General features: G+C 39.2%; 1 protein-coding gene across 5 annotated transcripts in view; it reads left to right on the plus strand.

Annotated features, from left to right (window-relative positions):
• The window catches only part of dgkk (diacylglycerol kinase kappa), a 73735-nt gene that overhangs the window by 36069 nt on the left and 13684 nt on the right, over nucleotides 1–23982 (plus strand). For 4 of the 5 annotated variants that reach the window (XM_004916779.4, XM_002939213.4, XM_004916781.4 and 1 more), the window contains 12 exons: nucleotides 3992–4102; nucleotides 4427–4507; nucleotides 5172–5276; nucleotides 5707–5839; nucleotides 7475–7581; nucleotides 10237–10362; nucleotides 12062–12164; nucleotides 12731–12893; nucleotides 19453–19561; nucleotides 21266–21405; nucleotides 22416–22497; nucleotides 23621–23712. In XM_004916779.4, the coding sequence (XP_004916836.1) occupies nucleotides 3992–4102; nucleotides 4427–4507; nucleotides 5172–5276; nucleotides 5707–5839; nucleotides 7475–7581; nucleotides 10237–10362; nucleotides 12062–12164; nucleotides 12731–12893; nucleotides 19453–19561; nucleotides 21266–21405; nucleotides 22416–22497; nucleotides 23621–23712 (1352 nt within the window). The remainder of the gene's footprint in view (nucleotides 1–3991; nucleotides 4103–4426; nucleotides 4508–5171; nucleotides 5277–5706; nucleotides 5840–7474; nucleotides 7582–10236; nucleotides 10363–12061; nucleotides 12165–12730; nucleotides 12894–19452; nucleotides 19562–21265; nucleotides 21406–22415; nucleotides 22498–23620; nucleotides 23713–23982) is intronic. The other variant, XM_004916780.4, reaches the window with a different exon arrangement.

Genomic DNA, 23982 nt, shown 5'->3' on the forward strand with positions numbered 1-23982 from the left:
TTTCATAAGCAAAGCCCAAGCAATGTGCATGAATCGTTACACAGTTATGGTATAGTACCTGTGCAATCACTAATACTTCATTTCTTCATTGCATCACCAAAGCCCATAAAAAATGAATTTGCAAAATGGATTTTTTTTTACTGTATTGCTGTTTTAATTTCATTCTTCCCTTATCAATGTCTGTTGTGCCGAGGCTGTTATGGCCTATGGGTATGGGGGTGGTACCATGTTTCTTCACAAGAGTGGTGTATCTACTGCATGGTCAGCTCCAGTTGTTCATTAATCAAGTTATAGTTCACTTTTCTAATGTGCTTTGATATGGATTGTGTCCATCATGTTGTGCTGCAGTAACTGGCTGCAAAACAGGTCCATACTGAGAATCAAAATAGGCCCTGGCAGTTCAAGTACACCGAGGCCCAAACAGCCCCTTACAAGCCCAACAAATAGTGACTGTCTATGGCATTTTAGAGCAGCCCCTCTGGCTTTGCTAGAATTTACAGCTTGCCAGTCTGAGCCAAATGCAAAAGATTAACTGATGGATTTGGCCTACTAAGGAGCCTTTTCTGAATGAATGGTGTATCACACATTGTTAGGTTCCTTCCAGCCCACAGCGCCACAAACATATTGTAGTGGGAAGGGAAAGTTTGGAAGCCTCTCTCTTGTGTAAAGTTTCTAAACATGTCTCTGGAAGGGTAATTAGGGTTGCCACCTTACCCTGGGGGCAGGTGGTGATATCACAGGAGGCAGGGAAGGGCGGGCTGTGACATCATGAGGGAGGGGGCAGGTTGGTGATGTCACAGGAGTGGGGCTATGACATGGCGATTGGCCAATTGGTGTGCCAACCCCAGAGTCCTGCCCAGTTTTCCTAATTTGGAAAAGTGGGCAGGCAGTTTTGACCTGGACAGCTATTCCTAAAACCAGGCTGTCCTGGGACCATACTGGGCAGGTGGCAACTGACCGACTTAGGCAAAGTTGCCTTTACATACTCATGGGAAGAGCCACGGGTGGGCTACCAGTGGTGCAACATTTAGGGGCGTATTTATTATGCTGTGTAAAACTAATTCGCCGAAAAAACAGAGTAAAAAGCTGTGTAAAATAAATGGAAAAGATCGCCATCTGAACGCCAGATATAACGGCGTTATTTTCCATAAGTTCCGGTGGAAGAAAAAACGCGTAAAACAATTGCGCAGATTTTACGCCATTTTTACACGGCGAAGCCTGGCGATGTGTGGCAAATTTTCTCGCCATTTTTTACACAGCATAATAAATATGCCCCCTAGTTACCCATTTATTTCTAAACATGAGACTCTCATGTGGTTTTCCAGTGGGATTTTTTTGTAAAATAGGAGCTACCACTTCCAGTAATTAACACTGATGCCCTGCAGTGTGGGGGTCCTGGGTGCAGTTCCAGCCAACATGAAGCTAGCTTATTTTCCTACATGGCTTCCCTCCCACTGTCCAAGGGATCAAAATGAATAAAGTGGCATCTTGGGTCATAAAATAAAGATGTTTTAAAAAGGGAAGACATTTAAGGAAGGAAATATGGTGTAGTTTTACCTATTTTGTGTATAAGAGACCCTTATTCAATAGACAGTTCAATGCAGTTGAATTAACATGCCTGTAACTCGATCAGATCCAATGAGAAATATGATCTGACTGCTTGCACCATCATCAGTTTGTATGTAGCTTCTGTATGATTCTATAGGGATGAAGGGGGGTGCAGTTCTGCTACATGCTGCAATGCATACACATTGCAGCCTGAATGAGTGGTGTAGAAATTGAGAAACTGTGCTAAAAAACATGGTCTCTGCCAAAATGTGATGTGATCACTTAGTCGCATAGTTGGGTTGAAAAAAGACCAAACTTCTTCAACTTCAACCCTTCTAAATGAACCCCAGTGCACATGTATACACACACATATATATATATCGGTTTGTCCCTGAGGGGAAATTTTTTTTAAAAAAAACACTTTTTCTTTTGTATCAAGTGCCTGTGAGTGCGGCACTCTTTCTATTATATATAAAACTATATATACCTATGCTAACTAAAGGTCCCTATACACCATAAGATCTGCTCGTTTGGCGTTGTCGCCAAGTGAGTGGGTCTTCTCCAGATATTTCCCACCTACGGGTGGGCGATATCGGGGGAATCCAGGGAAATTCGGCAAGGCCCGTCGGGAGTGCCCATATACGGGCCGATTAGCTGCCGAATCAGTCCTAGGGACCAATATCGGCAGCTACTATCGGCCCGTGTATGGGGACCTTAACTGTAGATGTTAAGATCACAGTAGCCTTGGATATTATTCTTGTTCAAGAAATCACCCTTAAAGGTACAGTAACACAGCTTTGTTTATATAAACTATAGTAGTATTTCTGAAGCAAACACACAGCTTTTACCAGTGCAGTCAACAGTACATTATATTTTAATTACTTTAAAACACTTTTCATTTTTTTGGTGTTACTGTTCCTTTAAAGACAGAATCTGCTATCACAACATCACCCGGCAGGGCATTTTACAACCTCACTGTCCTCACCATGAGGGATGGCCTCTAGTGTACTCATTATATTTATAGGAAAAAAGATGCCCCACTATCTGTCTATAATGCTGTCTAGTGTAGAAACATCCACCTTCCCTTTTTACCACTTAACATAAATATACATGTATATTACCTGTTATTCAGAATGACCTGGGGCTTTCCGGATTAGGGATCTTTCCATAATTTGGATCTCCATGCCTTAAGTATATTAAAAAAAATAATTCAAACATCATTTAAACCCAAAAGGATTGTTTTGCCTCCAATAAGGACTCATTATATCTCAGTTGGGATCAAGTACAAGGTACAGTTTTACTACAGAAAAAAAGGAAATCATTTTAAAAATTAGAATTATTTTCTCATAATGGAGTCTATAGGAGATGGCCTTTCTGTAATTTGGAACTTTCTGGATAACAGGTTTCCAGATAAGGGATCCCATACCTGTATATGGGAAACATATAAATAAACTCTCTAGTCTAAACATTAATAGATTGTCCCGGATGAAGATTCAAAGGTATTTCAAGGAAATTAGTAAAGATGAAGAATTCATATTCATATTTATATGCTGATAAAGTAGACATTGTTCTTATTTGTGGCAGATTTGTATCATGCCTTATTTGCTTTGTTGATCTCTGATTTCTTTGAATTCCAATCAAGCCCTTAATAGAGCAACATCCTGCTGATCTCTGTTCTATTAATATGGAAAGGGAACATCTGGGGTCACAGCAAATAGAAACGATAAAAATCTAGTCACAGCTCAACAGAATTGCTCATTGCTGTCTTACTGTCTAGTAGATGTAGGGTTTTAAGGGGCCAGCTACAAAATCAACATTTGTGTGTTTACTTTGTATAAATAAATATTTGCATATATAAAACCGTGGCAATTAAGTTGACCCCAAGAATGTGAGAATGTGTAACAATTATGACTTTTTTTTCATGCCAGTAAAGAATAAGTTAACCTTTTTTTAATTCCCCTAAAATTACTATAAACATCCCCCGCGTAACATAGCTTTCTACCTGCATACAGATTTATTTGATTTCTCTATTACAAGCAGCAGAACTGCTTGAACTAGACTTTCTTATCTAGCATGAGCCTCTGTCCCCCTTTTGCTTCCTAAACGCTTCCCTCTCCAACTATATAGACCTCAAAGAGGTGCCTATTGGGCATGCTCACTGCCTCTGCTCCAATTAAAATCAGTCAGGCATCTGTAGGCACCTCTTTGAGGTCATCATAGTTGGAGAGGGAAGGAGTGCTCAGAAAGCAAAAGTGGGCGGAAATCAGTAAAAGAGCTGTAGTTGAACTGCTTGTAATAGAGAAACAAAATAAATCTGGATGCAAGAAGAAAGGTATGTTATTCTTGGGGCTATACAGAGTAATTTCAGAGATTTATATATTTACTTATTCTTTAAATATCTTGTATAAAATCTTGGCTAATGTAATCATGGTTCTCCCTGCAGAAGAGCGTGAAAGAGGGAATCCTGCTAAAACAGACCAGCTCATTCCAGAGGTGGAAAAGGCGATATTTTAAACTGCGCGGAAGAACACTTTACTATGCTAAGGATTCAAAGGTAACACCCAATGTTGCATGTACAACCCCCTTGAAAATTCTATTGATGAATAACCTAAACACCACATAGTTAATGTTGCCCCTGTGTATATACATAGTATACGAGAATGGTTAAAAAAAGGCCAATTCCATAAAGTTCAATTCTTTAAACATTCAGTATATTCCTATAATTGCTCTACACATCAGCACCTTAGAGATTAAGCTATTTGTTGTACTGTATTACTGTAGGCACTCTTCAGCTGCCTTTCTCCCACCTTCTTCATTCCTCCAGTGTACCATGTTTATTCTCTATGTCTTACTCTTTATTATTATTTGTATTTGGCAGTCTCTCATTTTTGATGAAGTTGATCTCTCAGATGCTAGTGTGGCTGAAACCAGTACCAAGAATATTAATAACAGCTTCACGGTGAGTGGGGAATGGCTTCCATGGGGGGCTTGTTTTATCCATGGCTACTGAGGATACCCCAATGGGGAGCAGCCTCATCAGCTATTTGTAAAGTATGTAAATACTGTGCATTGCATAAAGAATCTCAGTATAAATTCCCCAGTCGCTTATTCCTTTCTTACAGACATTTTTAAGTCTCTGCAGAATTGACACTTTTTTTCTCTTCCTTTCTACTTCCCTAAGCTCTTTGTGCTGTCTCCTTTTTACAACATAACCTTGATTAGTCCTACACTGTAATTTGGCGCCGGTGCCTGTTCTTATTTCGTGTGCTTTTCTCATATCTTATTCTTTTTTGAATATGATCCTCTCCCTCCTCCCACCCATTTTTGTCTGTCCTCTTTTTGTGCATCTGATCAATAGAATTTATAGATTACTGATGAACTCTCCCTGGGACAGCCCAATTCAGGTCTGAGAGGCAGTCAAACAAGGCACGGGTTAGAAAAATTATAGGGTTTAGAAGCTAATGAAAAACAGACAGAGAAAGGTATATGGGAGTTAGGAGAAGGTATGAAAAGGGAGTGTAGACAAAGCCAGGATAGCATGGCTTAAAGCATGGGCACACAAGTTAGAAGTGCACTGAAAGGGTTCAAGTCGGTGTGTAAAATGCATTGCTCTTTCTGTATAGGTCATCACCCCATTCCGCAAGCTTATCCTGTGTGCTGAGAACAGAAAGGAGATGGAGGACTGGATTGGAGCCCTGAAATCAGTACAGAAATGGGAGCTCAATGAGGTAACGAGTAAACTCTTTCGATCTAGTGGGATTATATGTATAATTAATCTAGACATTATGCAACATGATGGAACCACCAGGAGTGAAAAATAAAGACATTCAGCATGGAGAAGTTTATGCAAACTTTCACCAACTGTTTCATTGCTGTCTGCTGCTTTATAGTGCTAAGATCCAATCAGTTTGTGCCAATATAATGCAAACCTAAGTTTATGATATATATTTTTAGTGTTATCACTGTAGCTGGCACACTGACATTTTGCAGCTATGCTATTGGCTGGTCCCATCTGTTAGTTCTAAAATAAAGATCATTGAGTTAAGGTTTATAGCTGTGGGTGGTATTTGCCATTTATACATTTGCTTAATTTTATCCTAGGAATCTCTTTGGAAAGGCATTTTCACCAGCAGCAGTGCTGCATTTGTTTTATTTTAGACAACCCAGTTTAATATGGAACACTTTTCTGGAATGCACAACTGGTACGCTTGTTCCCATGCTCGTCCTACCTTCTGCAATGTGTGCAGAGAGGCACTGTCTGGAGTCACATCCCATGGGCTATCCTGTGAAGGTAAACCTGTTGTTTCTACAGAAATATATTATGCCTTTGGGAACTGTGAGGCCCAGTTTACCTGACTGACCATGCCTTGGCCTTCCACAGATCTGCCCAAACCCCACATCTTGGTAAATCTGAATCCAGCAGTCTAGGGCCCTGACAGATGTCCTGCCTGTCCCACCTAATGGCCCACATGTTAATCAGATGCTGTGTATTTGTAGCATTGCTTACACAGGGCACATTTGTGATGGATGCAAATTGGAGCACAGGGGCAATAACGTTGGAGTTATAGGAAAAAAAAAGTGCATTATGGATAAACAAATGCTGATTTGCAGCTAAATTGCACTTTGCAAATGGCATGTGTGTTTGAAAATGACCCCTTATATTTACCCTTTCATAGACAGAATAAAGGAATTTCAAGATAATGGTTTGAGGTTATCTTATGGAAGACGTACTTTTATGCCCAAAAGATACTTTTGTAAATTACAGCTGGATGTTGCAATATTACAGATCTTTTGTGCCAGTTCAAAAATTTGCCATTAGCAGTTGTACAACCCTGCTCACTTAGAGGACAGATAGCGTTTAGTTGAGTGAAATACAATGATGGCAGAAGACTCACAGGGCACAGTAAAATTTAGATGAGATTTTTCCATTTTATTAAGTTACAGGGATTAAACTTGTTGAATAATTGAGAGCTAATCGAGTATAATATGCCATTTCATGGTTCATTAAATGCAGACTTCTTCTGACTCATTCATTTCCACTATTTCTAGTATTAATGATCCAGACAGTGATCAATTCCCAGTCGAGAAACATTTGTATTGTTATCAGGCATTTCCTTAAATAGCTGCCCATGTAACCGGCCTGCACCAGCATCCTCACTGCCAGTTGAGAGGGGGCGAGATGACGCAGGCACATAGAGACACAGAGAGAGAGAGAGAACACCATTTACCCCGTATGGCCAGAAATCCCTGAGGAGGAGGGGGAATGATGGTCTTTGGATGTGAAATGATTCACAGCCGTTGTGTGTTGCGTATGAGCCAAGTGAATCAGAAGTTCATTTGTGAAGCTGTATAAGTGTACAGAAAGCAGGACATCTAAATGCAGTGGGCACGTCCCTACAGCATATACTACCCTCCCTTTTATATATATATATATATATATATATATATATATATATCACAACAGCAGCTATATACCTGTTGATGTACCTGATACATACCTGTTGATGTACATATGAAAAGACCATTTTGTTCTTAAATATACCTGGAATATACAAAATAAAACCTGAAAAAGTGGAAGCTACAATCATATGCTTTTGGTTGTTTGTTATCTCCCCACTTTTCTTGTGTAACCAAGGGTTGGGATATAAGAATACCACACCATTACCATGACTGTTAAAGCCTTTTTGGATGGGACATAGTTAAAATCATATGACTTGAATAATAATAATAATAGATAGACCACTATCTACAAGGAAAGCTACCCAGTGTGCCTTTGAGGTCCTTTATGTACCAGGGTTAATGCACAAGACTCGGTACTACATTGACTTCACTCACTTTTTACTGAACGTAATTATGTTCTTTCATAGGGCTCCATGCTGACTACAAGTTGCCTTCTGACATGTTCTTTCCTTTCCTTGGTTTATAGTCTGCAAGTTTAAAGCTCACAAGCGGTGCGCCGTAAGAGCCACAAATAACTGCAAATGGACAACACTAGCATCTGTGGGAAATGACATCATAGAAGATGAGGATGGAGTAAGCATATAATCACTTATTTGTCTTTTACTGATCATCAGGGGCCTGGCAGCAATATTATCGTGACTGATGGGTCATAGGAAGAGGGCAACGTGACCCAGAGACAGAGTAGCTAAGGTTCATTGCCACAAGGGAGCACTTAGCTTTAAGCAAGACAGGGTCATACAAATATCAATATTTCCTTGTACTGTAGCTTGAGAATGCCATAGAAACTGTAACCCTTTTGGTGTCATACAATACAGAATCGATGCAGTCGATTGTACATTTCTAGTTGGCTCCTTGCCGCTTGTTTACTTACTGTACATGACAACATGTAGCATAGGACAAAAAGCTGGTTAGCATGGAAAGGGTTAAAGGCATACCCTGGGTATTCAGTTTGTTAAAGGGTTAATGATAGACTATCATAGAGAGCAAATGCATACTTTTGTCAGTAAGAAGTTTCGTGCTTGGAAACAATATTAAATATTGTGTAAAGTAGGGTAATTTTGGAAAATATGCATTACGCATTAAAAAATTCTAGTATTTTTTGTGCTTGCATGGCGAAAATGTACTTCCTGGTTCTTGTGTCTTTTCTTCCTCTTTGGCAAAAAAACACAGTCTGCCTTTATGTTTGACATACAGTAGATCCAGTTGTAGGTCGATAGTATGGCTTTAATGGTTTCATTGGCTGGAGGATCAGTTTCATTAGGAAGGAAAGTGATCCTTCTGCATTAACAAGTTTATTGAGTTATGAGGCCAGTCAGGTACGTCAATGACAGTTATAAAGTAAATGGATTTAAAAGACACAGTCTTGTAACTTTGCTTAATGCTTATAAAGGTCATCGCTTTCAGGTATCTAGACATCTAGACGTCAGTCTCTATCACTAATATTATTAGTATTAATAAGGGGTTGTTTACCTTTAAATTTACTTTTAGTATCATGTACAGAGTACTTTTCTGAAACTATTTTCAATTGGTCTTCAATTTTTATTATTGGCAGTTTTTTTAATTATTTTACATTGTTTTCCGCAGTTTGGAATGTCAGCACTCCGGTTGCTATTATTATAGTAATATAGTATACCTTGTACTGTAGCGATATAACTATTCAGCAGCCCCAGGTTCCTGATTTTGTTTAATGTAGTCATGCATGAATATTTTTATTTATATAGCACCACTTGTATAGAAAGCACTATGCATTACAATTGTAGGTAGGGCTGGGCGATATACCGTTTAATACCGAATACCGGTGTTTTTTTTTAAAACTAAATTCATTTTTCAGATACCGCAATACCGGGGTGTCAGGGTACTCACCCATGTGGCCCGGTCTCGCATGCCTCCTTGCGCGCGTGTCCCGTTGTCCGCGGGACGTTTTGCACACGCGTCCAGGTGCGCGTGCGTCAGAGCGCATGTACATGTCAAGCGTGCACGTCCGTGACGCGCTGACAGCGCTGGTTCTGCGCATGCGTTGGGGGTATTTAAAGCTATCATACGCCTCCTCCTGCGCTATGTTGTCTGCGGCCTTGCCTGGGAAACTAAGCCTGCCTGATTTACCTTACGACTTTCTGTTGCCGATCCTTCGCTTGCCTGACTCTGATTTTCAATACTGCAGTAATTATTCTCTAATTTATTAGGAAATGGGGTAACACCTAATCATGCATGGAAAAAAAAAATACCGTCAAATACCGTGACACCGATATAATTTTGAAAAATACCGTGATATAAATTTTTGGTCATATTGCCCAGCTCTAATTGTAGGTAGAACTTCAAAGAAGTGCAACAATGGACTACCTGTATTGGCAAGGAGTACTTGGGGAATATTCCATGCAAAATGTATTATTATTTTTAATCCAGCATTCAGCCCTATAGCCCTTGTTAAATAAACTCCCAATAACCCCCCAAACACCCATAGAGTTGTAGTTATACCAGAGTCTGCAGATTGATTAGCACTGATACCGACACCATCTTACATTACAAAGCACACTGCCCCATACTTGCTATAACTTTTTTTTACTTTATTACTGCTTACGACTTCCCAGAAGATTCCAGTAACCCAGTAATCAGCAGCTAGCCTTTATGTCAATTGCAGATCAAAAAGGAAATATCTTAATAACTCCCTAAACGTGATGGGGAGCCTTTCCAATATGTGCCTTGCCTGCTGTCATCTCACTGCGCTTGGCTCTTGAGGAATGGAGCATCTCCCCTGATCCAGTGCAGTGTTTTGAAATCTTCAGAAAGCCCCAGGCATCAGCATCATGACCAGACATGGTACTATACTATCAATAAGCTACAGAGATTTAAATAGCATTGGGAGTAAATCCCTTGGCCTCCAGTGATGCTTGAATTAGTGCTGGAGCTAACACAGGAAATTGTTTTTTATGGCTTTTTTAATCAAAGAAGTCACATTGTGAAATATTTAAGTAGAAAAGTTTTCACGGGGACACTTTTTGCCTTTTGTCCCACTTTAACGGTGCAGAGATTAGTGTAGTGGGCATAACTGTCCATAGAAGATACAAAAAAACCCCAGAAAAAAACAGTTTACTCTTTTTGATACGGTTCCTCAAAGAGAGAACAGAAAGCCAGAAATGGGAGAAAGATGCAATGAAGAGACACTGTAGTAGTAAGGTTTAATACGTAACACATTTAACTATGATACTGAATGCTTATATTTTCTACCAGGTGTCAATGCCTCACCAGTGGCTAGAAGGCAACCTGCCTGTCAGTGCCAAATGTGAAGTGTGTGACAAGACATGTGGAAGTGTGCGGAGGCTGCAGGACTGGAGGTGCCTGTGGTGTAAAGCTATAGTAAGGCTATTCTTTTACATCTCTCCTGCTGCTGATAAAGTAGTTCTCTTACCTTTTAGATCTTAGGAATATGTTATTGGATGCTATGTAGTTCCCAGTTCTGTGATGTCATTCTTAGTTACTATTTTCCATTTACTACACTCCCATTACATTGTTGTTAAAGCTAAAAAGCCAGGAGCCCATTATGTTAATCTCTTCTTCTGAAGCTTTTACCATTATGCATTAACATCAGCAAGAAAGTTTCCTTAATGAGACCAAATTATCCAGAATAACTCCCAGACATATGAGTGTTTTTTCAAATGTAGGAGCCACCTGCTCTGATCGCTCATGCTGCATGTCCTTACCTAAGCTACATAAGCTATTGAAACAGACAATAAACTTCCACTTACCTGACCTCAGTGCCTCACATGGTATTTAGTAAAGACAGAACACACTTCAAATAAGCTACTCTTCAAATTCATTTAATGTATTAAAGTGATTAATGAAGTGCAGGGCTGTCTAACTGGAGGCCTGCAGGCTGGATGTGGCCCCCCAAAGGATTTTTATGGCTCCTTGTCTGCTCTGAGGCTACATAAACTTTACTATATACATCATGGTTTAAATTTAACGTGGCCCTCCTTCATGCTGTACAAGATATAACTGGCCCACTACTTGTAATAAGTTTGACAGCACTGCTCTAGTAGGTAATGGCAATTACTGCCATGCACTGACTTTACCCCACCTTCTATATGGTGGTAAATTTAATTCTTGCATCTGTGTGCAACCATACATGTCCCAGGGATCCTGTGGTAGAAAAATAAATACTAAACAAATGTGCTATTTTTATTCCCAAAATACATTTACGCCCTTTATTAAATTTCATGACAATCCCAAAAGATTGGCTGAGGATACCCAGTTACTTATGGCCCATACATACCTGGCCATTTCTGATATTGACCAGTCATTATCTGGCTTTGGGACTTTTGGGAAATTCATTAACTGTATGTGACTCAAGCTATGTTTTTTTTTTTTTATTCTGTTAATGGGACTCCACAAAAGGGTTTACGTATTTGCCATAGTGTGATTACAGCTGGTCTCTCCTTAAAGTTAATGTTAATAGATTGTTGTTCTAATAATTGTTCCTTATCACTCCCCATAAGGGCTCTGGGACAAGGGGAGACTAGTCGCCCGCGACAAATCTCCCTTGTCGTGGGCGACTAATCTCCCCGAAATACCACCCCTCCGCGATTTCCCCGCCGTATGCCATCCCACCGGCGATTTACATTTTCGCCGGTGGGATGGCATTTCGGGGAGATTAGTCGCAGGCGACTAGTCTCCCAATGTGCCAGAGCCCAAACGTAAACCAAAAATCTAAGAGTATTTCATATAAAAGAGAGCTTGCATCCCAAGTAACTACCTGTGTTTGTGGCTCTGCCCCATGTTGATTATCTGGTGACCCAATATGTCATGGGCCCACATCTGCCCCTGAAAGAAAATCACAACTGCATTCAGCATCATTTTCTTATTTACACCACTTTTACTAGTTTATATCTCGGACTGTAGGTCACACCAGTTACTGTATGTTTCATGATGCTGTCCATGCAAAATTGTAGTATGCCCAAACACTCATAATCTCATGGATACCTACATACTCTCCCTGATCTACATATTGTTATTAATTGTCATTGTAATTACCAACTGTCTATCAATTTTTCCCTAGGTGCACACATCCTGTAAGGAGCAGCTGGGCAAAATCTGCCCTCTTGGACCATGCAGAGTCTCTATTATCCCTCCTATTGCTCTTAATAGCATTGACTCTGATGGTGAGTGATACTGAGAAGCTATTTCCTACAACATGTGACACTATGAAGTACTTGGGACAGTCAGAGTGTGAGGTCTGTGCCAAATAGGAGATGGGCCTACCCCACTGATATCTGGCCTAAATTTTGCCAGATGTTAATTGGGCAGGTTTGATCAGCGACCGCATTGGCTTATTGATGCAGCCCTCTCTCCGACAGGTCCTATTCCTGTAGTTGTAATTCATTGTTTGGCTCAAGGGCTCTGATATTGCCCACCTTCAGTAAGCATATTGGTGGAAAGATCAGCTCATATGGCAACCTTGCCAAACGAGCGGATCTTACAGTGTGTAGCCATCTTTAGTCTAGCATAGATATTCTGACTACCATTGTTCTGTAATGGACCCTCCTTGAGGTATAATGTCTGTGATACATTTATGGGGGAAGAAGATACATATATTTTAGTTTTGGAGTTCTGATCAGAATTGGATTTCAACTTGTATATAACTAAACACAAGGAGCACTACAAACATAGCCGTTATTCATTTGTATGAATGGAGTTGCACAAAACATTCCGTTTTCTGTCCTTTCAGGGTTCTGGAAGGCAACCTCACCTGCCTCGTGCGCCAGCCCCCTACTCGTCTTTGTGAATTCTAAAAGCGGAGACAACCAGGGTGTGAAATTTCTTCGAAAGTTCAAGCAGTTCCTTAACCCCGCGCAGGTCTTTGATCTCATGAATGGGGGGCCACAGCTGGGGTGAGTGATGATAAGCAGGAATCAGTGGCTCATTATCGAAGTGGAAGAAGTAAGGGGAAGCTAGAGAAATAACAGACTATTGCATCTACTCAGGGTGGGGGACAAGATATAAAATCTACTAAAATATAAATATAATTATTTGTGAAGGAAGTATCTAGCTAAAAAAGCATACCCTCTCATTTTAATCCACAGGAATAACTCTATAACATATGTCTTTCCTTAATATGCGTGCTACTCCCAGATTTCTTTTTATGCATTATGAAGGCAAAGCATGGTGCTGTGTTATTTAAACATTCCATGCCTCATTTCCCTGCGGCAGGGCACTTTCATTCTAGTGTGCCATGTACTCTGGCAGAATTCACTAATCAAGCTGCACAGAAAATGCTCATATATTGTTTCTACGCTCTTGCTGTTATGGTGGTGTAACTCAGCTAGCCCACTGACACAAGGAGGGGTAGTTTATGTGGCTGCTGGCATGCCAAAGGTTGCTTGTCCTTGTTGTAAATCGAGAACACTTAAGAGATATAACTTACTGACAACTTTTTTCTTTTTAAAGAGGGAAGCATTCCAAATCTTTTTTTCAATCTTATTTTGCAGTACAAATACAAATAAGCACAAATAAGCAGTTATAGGTTTCATTTTTACTTTTTTAGATTTTTTTTACTAACACTACAGGCGTGTGTGATTACAAGGAAGTGTTTTTTTCATGTGACTTTAAAATTTGTTGCTTTAGCATGTGACACAACTGACATGTACCAGCAGGTTAGCAGAAAGGCTTACAGATAGATTGAAGTTTATGGCTTGTGGTTCCAGAGCGTCTGTCTGTCTATTAGAAGAATAAAATACATCATGTGTTTTTCTTGTTTGGCAGATGCCAAGATGCATTTATACTGGTCATAGTTGGCCAATATCATTACAATTCAACATTTGATACCAATTGATTGGGGCATATCTCAAAATCCATTCAGGTCCAAACAGATATTTGACAAACAAGACTTAAAGTAAAAAATTAGGCGCCAAGCTCAAAAAAGCTTATTGACGTGCTTGCACCCAGATTCATTGCACTGGTCCAGGTACTACATTTCTGCTTTTATTGTTTTACTTGCTTCCGGCTAAACAAAGCTTATCAGTGATTGTTTGCGTTTATCCACGGGAAGAGAATCCGCCCTGTGCGGCATTGGCCTTAATAAATGAGCCCCACGGCCTACTGTGCCGATGGGCTGAAAGAGTAGGCCTGTACAATATGATGCAACCTAAGGTTTATTTAATAAGTGCAGAGCATGTTGCAAAGTGCAAAAAATGTTTGGAAACTGCAATTATTTTTTGCTTAGTGCTGTACCCTGTCTAGCTCTTAGTACTCTAGGATGTCCCCTAACCTGTGCGTCCTTCAGACTATGGCGGGTGCTAAGTACACAGCTGCCTGGCATCCAAAAGCACCCGTTATTGCTCTTGTGACCATAGGGAAACAACCACAAAGTTCTGCGAGATAAAACAGTGAGAATCTCAAGCACAGCATGCCAAAAGTAACGAGATAATGCATGTTTCAAATGTGTAATAAAGAGGGTAATTTGGCTGAAATGTGCAGGATATGTATTTCTTTGTCTCTGTCAAACACATTTACTGCTCTGCAGATATTGCTTATGGCAAAGTTGCTTCCTCTGGTGGTTACTTTGTTGTATTACAAGTCTTAGCATGAAACTCCAAGCCATCAGGTTCTTATGTTCCAAACATGATAAGATTTATTTATACAGTGGCAGCAAGTTGTCCAGTACTTTCCTATAATTTATACACATACTGATGTGGCTTATTCAGTAGGGTCCATGAAGAAATGTGCTTCTTTGTAATTTGACTCTAATGCAACCAAATGAGTCATTCTCTGTATCAGGGACTCAGGGCACGAGTTATTTCCTTGCACTAGGAAGACGTTTTCAATTTTTTTTATTTTATTGGGGATACTACTGAACAGTTACAGATTCAGCTGAAAAAGGCAAAATCCCGATCTAGATCCTGGATTTTGTGCATCCCTACTTGTATTTACATAGTTAAGTGAGATGTGCTGTGAAGGGAAGCAGTCATGAGTCAGAGACAATCTATACAACGTACTTGAGTATAGGACTGTTCAGAACTTGCAGGTGTCATAGAGACAGCTTAAGGTATACGTGATACTACACAATAGTGTTTATTCCTGCACAGGAAGTCTGGCATTGTAAAATACCTGTCATGAAGGCTCCCTTATGTACTAAATGTGCTCTAAATAAATACACTTGTGGTAGAATGTAATAAAATTAGTTAAAGGAACAGTTCAGTGTAAAAATGAAACTGGGTAAAATGGATAGCCTGCACAAAATAAAAAATGTTTGCAATATAGTTAGGCAAAAATGTAATCTATAAAGGCTGGAGTGAGCAGATGTCTAACATAATAGCCAGAACACTACTTCCTGCTTTCAGCTCTCTAACCTCTTAGTTAGTCAGTGACTTTAGGGGGGGGCACATGGGACATAACTGTTCAGTTAGTTTGTGAGCACGCAGGCCAGATTCAAATGCAAATTAACTGAACAGTTATGTCCCATATGGCCCCCCCCTCCCCTTAAGTCACTGATTGGTCACTGACTGCTAACAGCTTAGAGAGTTGTAAAGGAGGAAGTAGTGTTCTGGCCATTATGTTAGACATCTGCCCACTCCAGCCCTTATAAATTACATTTTTGCCAACTAAATATATTAGAAATATTTTTTATTTTCCACAGTCTGTCTATTTTACCCACTTTCATTTTTACACTAAACTGCTCCAGTGTATGTAATAAAACTGAACAAATCATTTTAATTGTGACAAAAAATATGCCACCATAAAGTGGGCTTTTAAATGTGCAAGCAATATGGGCAGTGTCATAAAAACTAAGGAAAACCAGTCCATGTGGAATTAAATGATTGTTCTTAGTTGTGCAAACTGTTTCACAACATTTACCGCATTTCCCAACAGATGCTCAAGTGAGAATTTAATTTACTGAAAACGTGGCTAATTAGATATAAACACTGGTGTGTTAAAAAAATATTTACATACGATCAGCAGTTCTTCCCTTTAACTCATTATGTGCTGCAGCTAGGCTTTTATTCTGTTATATACTCCCATGTAAGCAAACACTTGGTTGGGCACATTTATAAACACTGGGCAAATATGCACTTGGGCAATAACCCATGGCAACCAATCAAACGTTTGCTTTTATTGTTCAACCTGCAGCTGGCTGAAAAAACCTAGTAACTATTTGGTTTCTATGGAATACTGCCCAGGGGCAAATTTGCCCAGTGTTTATAAATAATCCCTACTAGTTTCACTACAATATTTATTGCAGTGATCCATGACCAGTGGCTCGTGAGCAACATGTTGCTCACCAACCCCTTGGATGTATGTATGTATGTATATCTTTATTTATATAGCACTCCTTATGTACGCAGCGCTGTACAGTAGAATACATTAATACAAACAGGGGGTTATTAAGATTAATAGATAAATACAAAGTATAACAATAAATAAAAGATATATACAGTTGCAACAAGTTAGGAGTCAAAGACACAAGAGGATGGAGGTCTCTGCCCCGTAGAGCTTACAATCTATATGGGAGGGTAACTAACAGACACAAATAGGCAAATATAAGTGCTGCAGGTCACAGTGGGTGACACTACAATATAAGTGCTAGTTCCCAGATCAGGTGCTGGGTGATTGCTCCAAAAGGTAGTGTTGCTCTCAGTGCCCCCAAACCAGGTAGTGCTATTAATAACTATTTTTGAATTCCTGACTTGGTGGCAAGTTTTGGCTGAATAAAAACAAGATTTACTACCAAATAAAGCCCCCTGTAAGCTGATAGTGTGCATACAGGCTCCCTAATAGCCAATCTTAGCCCTTATTGGCACCTCCATAAAGTTTTATGATGCTTGTGTAAAAAAGTCCTTTTACATTTGATTGTGGCTCACGAGTAAGAAAGTTTGGGGACCCCTGATTTATTGGATCTCTGACTTTTTCAAGGCAAAGTTGCCAAGGATGCATAATGTTGCCCTTATTTGTCTAAGGAATAGTCTAGCTAGATCATTGTTCTGGTCTAATTATAATCTTAAGTTCAACTCTTCTAAATAAACCAGAGAACAGAATGGAGCACACCCATCACCAAAATAACAGTCCTGGGTGCAGGTTAAAAAATAGAAAAAGAGTACCGCTCACTCGGGGACTTGATGCAAAAGAAAAAAAGTTTATTGAAAAAACTCCTTTTCAATAAACTTTTTTCTTTTGCACCAAGTCGCTGCGTGTGCGGCACTCTTTCTCTGTGTATATATATATATACATATATACACACTTACCTGTGCAACCACATATATAAACAGAATCAGGAAAGCCAACGCATGCTTACCTATGTACAAAACAACTTCACACAAACTAGTTTCTTTTTATGAAGTTACATATTCATATTATGTTGGACTGTGCCCTTGTTTGTTTTGGTCTGCCTGTTTTCTTTGCTCTGCTGAAGGTTCGTGCCTGTATTTAGCTGATCGTACTGGTTGTTCCACATCACTGTGTGACAGCAGTTATGTTACAGGAAAGTTATTTTAAGCTCCAAAGAATGTAGTATTTAGTTTATTGAAATCCCTAGTGGTTGCACATAGATTGAAAGAGGTACTGTTATTTGTATATGAAAATGTATAATAAAGGGGTCCAATATAATAAAGCAGCTTAAAATAGTGCAGTTTGGCAATCTTTTCACATGTGGGGGTGATGTTTCCCATATCAAAAATTAGATTTGAATTGTCATCTACAAGTTAGAAAACAAAAGAAAAGATCTAATTGGTTGCTATGGGCAACATCACCGGTGATACTTGTCTCCAGTGTTAATAAATACACCCCATGGTGTTGGGCGAATAAAGGTATAATGCACCCAGCATTATCCTGCACTGGCTTAGGTGTGTGTAAGGCCCCAGGCACTTCTACTGAAAAAGACTGTAAATGTCTTCAAGCTCTTATGTAAATCTGTATGTTCAGTGTATACACCAGTTTATTGTAAAGAGCTGTGGGATATATTAGCTCTATGTAAATATGCATTACCAATAATAATAATAATAATAATAAATGGCCTAAGTGGACTGATCTGGTTCATTCACTTTCCTAAAAATATGTGCCGTTCTGGAATGACTAGTGATCCCACTCCAAATGGTTTCTTTTTCTGCTCTGGCTTTCTGTTTTTCTTAGCCAACTTACCAGGGGTTGATCAGCCAAAGATGTTAGAAAAATATTTGTTTGTGTTTGCCATGAATCTTAAGCTGGGCAAACACACACACAAAAAAATAAATGGAGCACTGTGGATCCAGCAGAACCTTTTGTGGGTAAAAACAGGTTGAGCAAGGGGCTCTCAAAAGACAACAGAAGTTGTTCCACTAGTTTACTTTTCAACAGTCACATTCATTAATAACTATAGTTATGCAGTTTACATTATATTTAGATACATAAAACCTATATTTGAGCACAATCTCTGTCAGTAAGCTGAATGCCTGTTGCATTTTAGGTCCAATAATAGCTTCTATAGTCTGTTACAGGAGCTGCTTTTTCACAGTGAGACAAGACATCTCCCTGCTGCCAATACCCCCCCAGGCTAATATTTATGGGTAGCTTGATACCAGTTAGGGTAATATTTGAAAGCTTAAAGGCCAGTTAGGATGAGATTTGGGGTGAATGTGTATTTGCCTATATATGCCTATATTTTTTTTAGTTTTGGGGGCCCTGTAGACTTTCAAAGAGACTGCTTATTGAAGGGATGGGGGTCCTGAATTGACATTTGTTTGCCATGTATCACTTTTATTAGCTCACTTTGCCTACAAAAAGTGTCCAGAAAAACGTGTTTTACTTTTCTGTAAACTGTATATTTTAATAATTTAATGCCAAAGGTGGGGAATATGGGGGCAATGAGATCAGCTATCCAGGTTGGATAACTGGATACCACCTTCACAATCGTGCCATGTCCTAACATATAGCTAGACAATTCTTGGTTTTATTATTTTTTGCATACTATATATCCTATTATCCCTGGACTAGTCAGTTGGAGTGGAGTGAAATCTACTAAAGCTGCAGTGCCAAATGTTAGATTTTCATAATGTATATTAGAGTTTCATAATGTATAACTATAATAATAGATGAGGGCGATGCCCACTCCCTCTGTGACCAACAACATTTTCAAAGTCTCAGCTAAAAGTGGCCACTAAGCTATAATATCCCGATGAGACCTGACAAGCTCTAGACTGTTGTAATACTACTACAGGTAAGATGTTATAACGAACAAAATGTAACCCATTAGTAAGTGCTCCAGAAAAAAAGAACAGGAGCTCCCAGGCAATAGAAGTTAAAAACATGAGCTTGTTATATAATGAGTGATGTTTAAGCCTTGTTTATCTTACATTGTTTATGTACATGGTATTTAGCCAGTAAAAGTAAAGTAAAATTCCAAGGTATAAAACTGTCTTTGCACATTTTTTAACTAGTAATAACAAAAAGGACCTTTGATGTGATTGTTTTTTCATTCCACAGACTGCGCTTGTTCCAGAAATTCTCAAACTTTCGTATACTGGTGTGTGGCGGAGACGGCAGCGTTGGGTGGGTCTTGTCAGAGATTGACAAGTTAGGACTGCAGAAACAGGTAGGGAAAATGCTAAATATCTCTATCTTATCTTTCAATAATAGCCTTCAATGCTTCATTTCATGGCACTTTAAGGATAATGTTATAGGAGACAACCCTGAGCTCTATCACCCATCTGAATCCTTTACACCCTATGTAAAAAGCATGGGGGGGATTTTTGATTTGGACAAGTCTTTTTTTAACCATGATGATTCTTGCAACTCACAAATAACATTTTATATAATATTTTCTTACAAGCAGTAAGCATTGTTAACATCCATTTATAAATGTAAACTATCTAAATTGGTCTAGTTACCTATAGCAACTAATCAGCAGAACACAGAGATTCCTGTGTGTTGGCGTATGAGCTTATTATGTTCCTAGGACACACTGACCCATAGTTATAGCCATAGGTCTTACTACATTAAGAGGCCCATTTATCGTCCTGTGTAAAGAAACGGTGACAATATAAACCACACCTCACTGTGTAAAAACAGTGTATTTATCAAGCTGTGTATTGATTTTCAGCATGTGCATACCTCTGTCTAAAAATCCAGTGTAAGCGGAAGCAGCTGTATGAAACTGCTACGGGACAGTATGACATTCATTCATCGCAGGGTTTTTCTCAACATCTTTTTTTTTTCACGCAGAAACTTATTTGTCGCTTTAATTTTTCCTGTTGACTTTAATGACGCAATTTCTTAACTGGTGTAAAATAGAATAAAATCTGGCATTTGAGCGGTGTAGAATTAAACACTTTGATAAATTTACCATTTATTACACCATTTTTACACCATTTTTCTGACATAAATTGTTTTATGCAGTGTGATAAATAGACCCCTAAATGTCCCTTCACCAGGTTTACTTGGCTATGCCAATACTTATGCTGAAGTTGCACTTTCAGCAGATAATGATCTTCTTCACTAAAAGGCCTGAAATAAGATACAAGGTTTGCAGTTCTTTCCGTGAATCTTTTTCCTTCTGCTTCTGTAACAAAATGCAGTGTTTTAAAAATGTATGAATCTCTGAATATCTACAAATATTAAGGATGAAACCCCACTTCACTTGGGGTACAAGTTTGTTAGGCATCTCCCAGTGACTTTAAACCTTATTTTGGAGCCCTGGGCTGGCACTTCTTTTCTCTTTAAAATGCACCAGCCTAGGTTACATTCCATTACAGTGCCATGTTGCCACCTTCCCACGTATCCCTGGCATCAGCCTCAGCCACCTCATTCATAATACAGTGATTATACTGTATAAGCCTCACAATGATGATCATGTGCTGGCCCAGGGCAACCCAAGTAAAATGAAAGAATATGGGCACCAATGGTGCTCTATCGTAATGTACACTTGTTTCGTGCATTTTTTGGAATTCTGGCTTAGCAATAATTGCAATGTGGGGAAGGGGTGGAGTGCCTACATACTGACACCCACCCCATTGAATTGTGGTTAACTCTTTTTATTATGCATGTGGTATATTGTACACAGTTACTTAAGTTGTACTTTAATTGATCCAGGGACAGGTAAAGTTGCCATTTTGGAGTAACAAAGGAGGCTTCAGATTTTTTCTCCTTCCTCTGGATCAGCTAGCGATTAGGCAGGTTTCACAATAGGTTGAACTTATTTCAGCCATATCTACTATGTTACTTTGTTATAGACAGAATATTTTTGGAATAAATACATGTTATGCCCTACCTAACCACTCTCCGTGTTTTCTATTTACAGTGCCAGCTAGGAGTTCTGCCACTGGGCACAGGGAATGACTTGGCACGGGTGCTGGGTTGGGGAAGTCTATGTGATGATGATGCTCAGCTACTCCAGATACTAGAGAAGCTGGAACGTGCCACCACCAAAATGCTTGACAGGTACTAACTGTTAGGAGTATACAGGAAAGCTTTTTTGGCTTCTGTGCATCAAAAATCTAGTTATATTGTAAAGCTAGTTTATTAAAATGAAGACTCTTCCTTTGTTTGTAAGAGATGCTCGTTTGAAAAGGTACTATGAGATATACTGGGTCATGTAATAAAAAGTCTTAAAGGGACAGTATACACCTAACGCACATTTACTAAAAATGAACAAAATAAATAGGATTGTGTTGAAATTACATTCTGCCTATTGTTTTAAAAATCCATATTTTTCTATTTTTTTGCCATTATAAAGCAGCCATTTAAAGGTTAGGCTACTTTCACTGAACTACCCCCTCCCTTCCAGTTTGTTCAGAGCTCCTTATCTACTTTTGAACATACAAATCCCCCCTTTCTCTAAGCAGCAGCCTTTGAGCAGCTCATCATCAGGTGGCTATGCTATTGGCTGGTAATTTGTTCTATGAGTTCCTTTGAAGTTCTGTGGGATCAAGAATCAAAATTCATAGTCTTGTTAAGTGCCAAAATAACAGAAACCATAGATATTTCCAACAATATAAAACAATAGGCAAAAAGTATTTTTAGCACAAGCCTAATTCATTGAGCTCAGGTTAAAAAAGGTGTGTATAGTGTCCCTTTAAGTTTGCACACATCTAGTAACCAATAGCAAGCAATCAAATGTTTGTTTTCAAACAACTGTCCAATAAATGCAACCTGCTGATTGGTTGCTATGGGTTATTAGACAAGTAGCAAACTTAAAACCATTTCCAGATCACTGATATGGGTGCAACAGTCACTGAGGTCTCTGCCCTCATTATACGACTCCACCAAAAGTGATGGCCCAAAAAAGAATACCAGGTCCCTCTTAGTTCTGGATCCCCACTGCACAAGTGGCACAAGTCAACTTTTGATTTTCAAGCCCATAGATTGATGTACCCATGTCAGAACAGCAGGGCAGTAAGGACTGCACTGAAAGTTCTATCATTAACTCTGTTGTTTTCTCTAATTTCTAGATGGAGCATATTAACATATGAATCCCCAAAGCACTCTCCCCCTGCCATCAGAGAGGAGGAGAATGGAGAGGCCAAATTTCAGGTGAGAGCAAAAGTGTCCATACTTTTCCGTCTCCATTAATCTAAGTAATCTAGTATATCTTATTCTAAATTACTTTTATTAGAATTATATAAACACATTAGAGGTTAGTTAGAGGTAAAACATGTGTTCTTGAGTGATCTTGAGTTATAAGCACTGCTGAAACATGTTCGAATGACATATAATAAAAACCAGGGTAATACCCATCAAACAGGAGTAGGATGGAGAGGCCAATCCTATCTAATTTAATGCATGTTGAAAAAGAAACATACACTGGCTCTATAAGGATACTAAGGGGCTGATTTACTAATCCACGATTCCGAATCCGAATGGGAAAAATTCGGATTGGAAAACGAACATTTTGCGACTTTTTCGTATTTTTTGCCACTTTTTTGTAGCCGTTACGACTTGCACGAATTGTCGCAACTTTTTCATAGCCAGTACGACTTTCGCGAATTGTCGCGACTTTTTCATAGCCATTATGACTTTCGTGAATTGTCGCGACTTTTTCATTGCCATTACAAATTTCGAGAATTGTTGTGACTTTTTCATAGACAGTACGACTTTCGCGAATTGTCGCGACTTTCGTATTGAGTGCTCGAAAAAGTCGCAAAATACCGATCATTACGAAAAAAACGCATTCGGACCCTTTTCGGACATTCGTGGATTAGTAAATGTGCCCCTAAGTCTTAGGAAAGCAAACTTTAACATCATAAAGATCAGTACTTTGACATAAATATCACAAATGTTCGAATGACATATAATAAAAACCAGGGTAATACCCATCAGACAGGAGTAGGATGGAGAGGCCAATCCTATCTAATTTAATGCATGTTGAAAAAGAAACATACACTGGCTCTATAAGGATACTAAGGGGCTGATTTACTAATCCACGATTCCGAATCCGAATGGGAAAAATTCGGATTGGAAAACGAACATTTTGCGACTTTTTCGTATTTTTTGCCACTTTGCCACTGAAATAGGAAAACAGTGTTTTTCTCCTGGAACTGAATAATGTCCAAAGTTTTTACTTTTCCTTTCTGAATTGAATCTGGACCTATGTGTGAAAACTAATAGGCACTGATTCTGGTTCTGTTGTGACTTGTCCGCCTTCTGTTTTTGGCAGGTACAGATATCCCAGTATGCCGATTCTGTTGCCTTCCACCTGGCTAAAATTCTGGAATCAGATAAGCACTGTGATGTCATTTCATCTGCCAAGTAAGACTCCTGTGACATTTCTGGCAGGGTCAGTCCTGAGATTGTCAGAATAATACTACCCTATACCTTCAAACATTCCCTTACATTGACTTTTTAGAACATGTCCCTGAGCCTTAGTTGATTGGGCACTTTCATGCATCTTTTCCAACCAAACTGCATCCCTTTAAAAGCCTAAAATGTTTAACTATTCCACTGATTAGGGAGAAAAATGCCTCTGCCCAGTAACAGTGAAATAAGGAAGGTGGGGTTTAAAGTTATAAGGACTGTTAA

Source organism: Xenopus tropicalis, chromosome 8 (genome assembly GCF_000004195.4).
Source record: "Xenopus tropicalis strain Nigerian chromosome 8, UCB_Xtro_10.0, whole genome shotgun sequence".
Taxonomy (NCBI): domain Eukaryota; kingdom Metazoa; phylum Chordata; class Amphibia; order Anura; family Pipidae; genus Xenopus; species Xenopus tropicalis.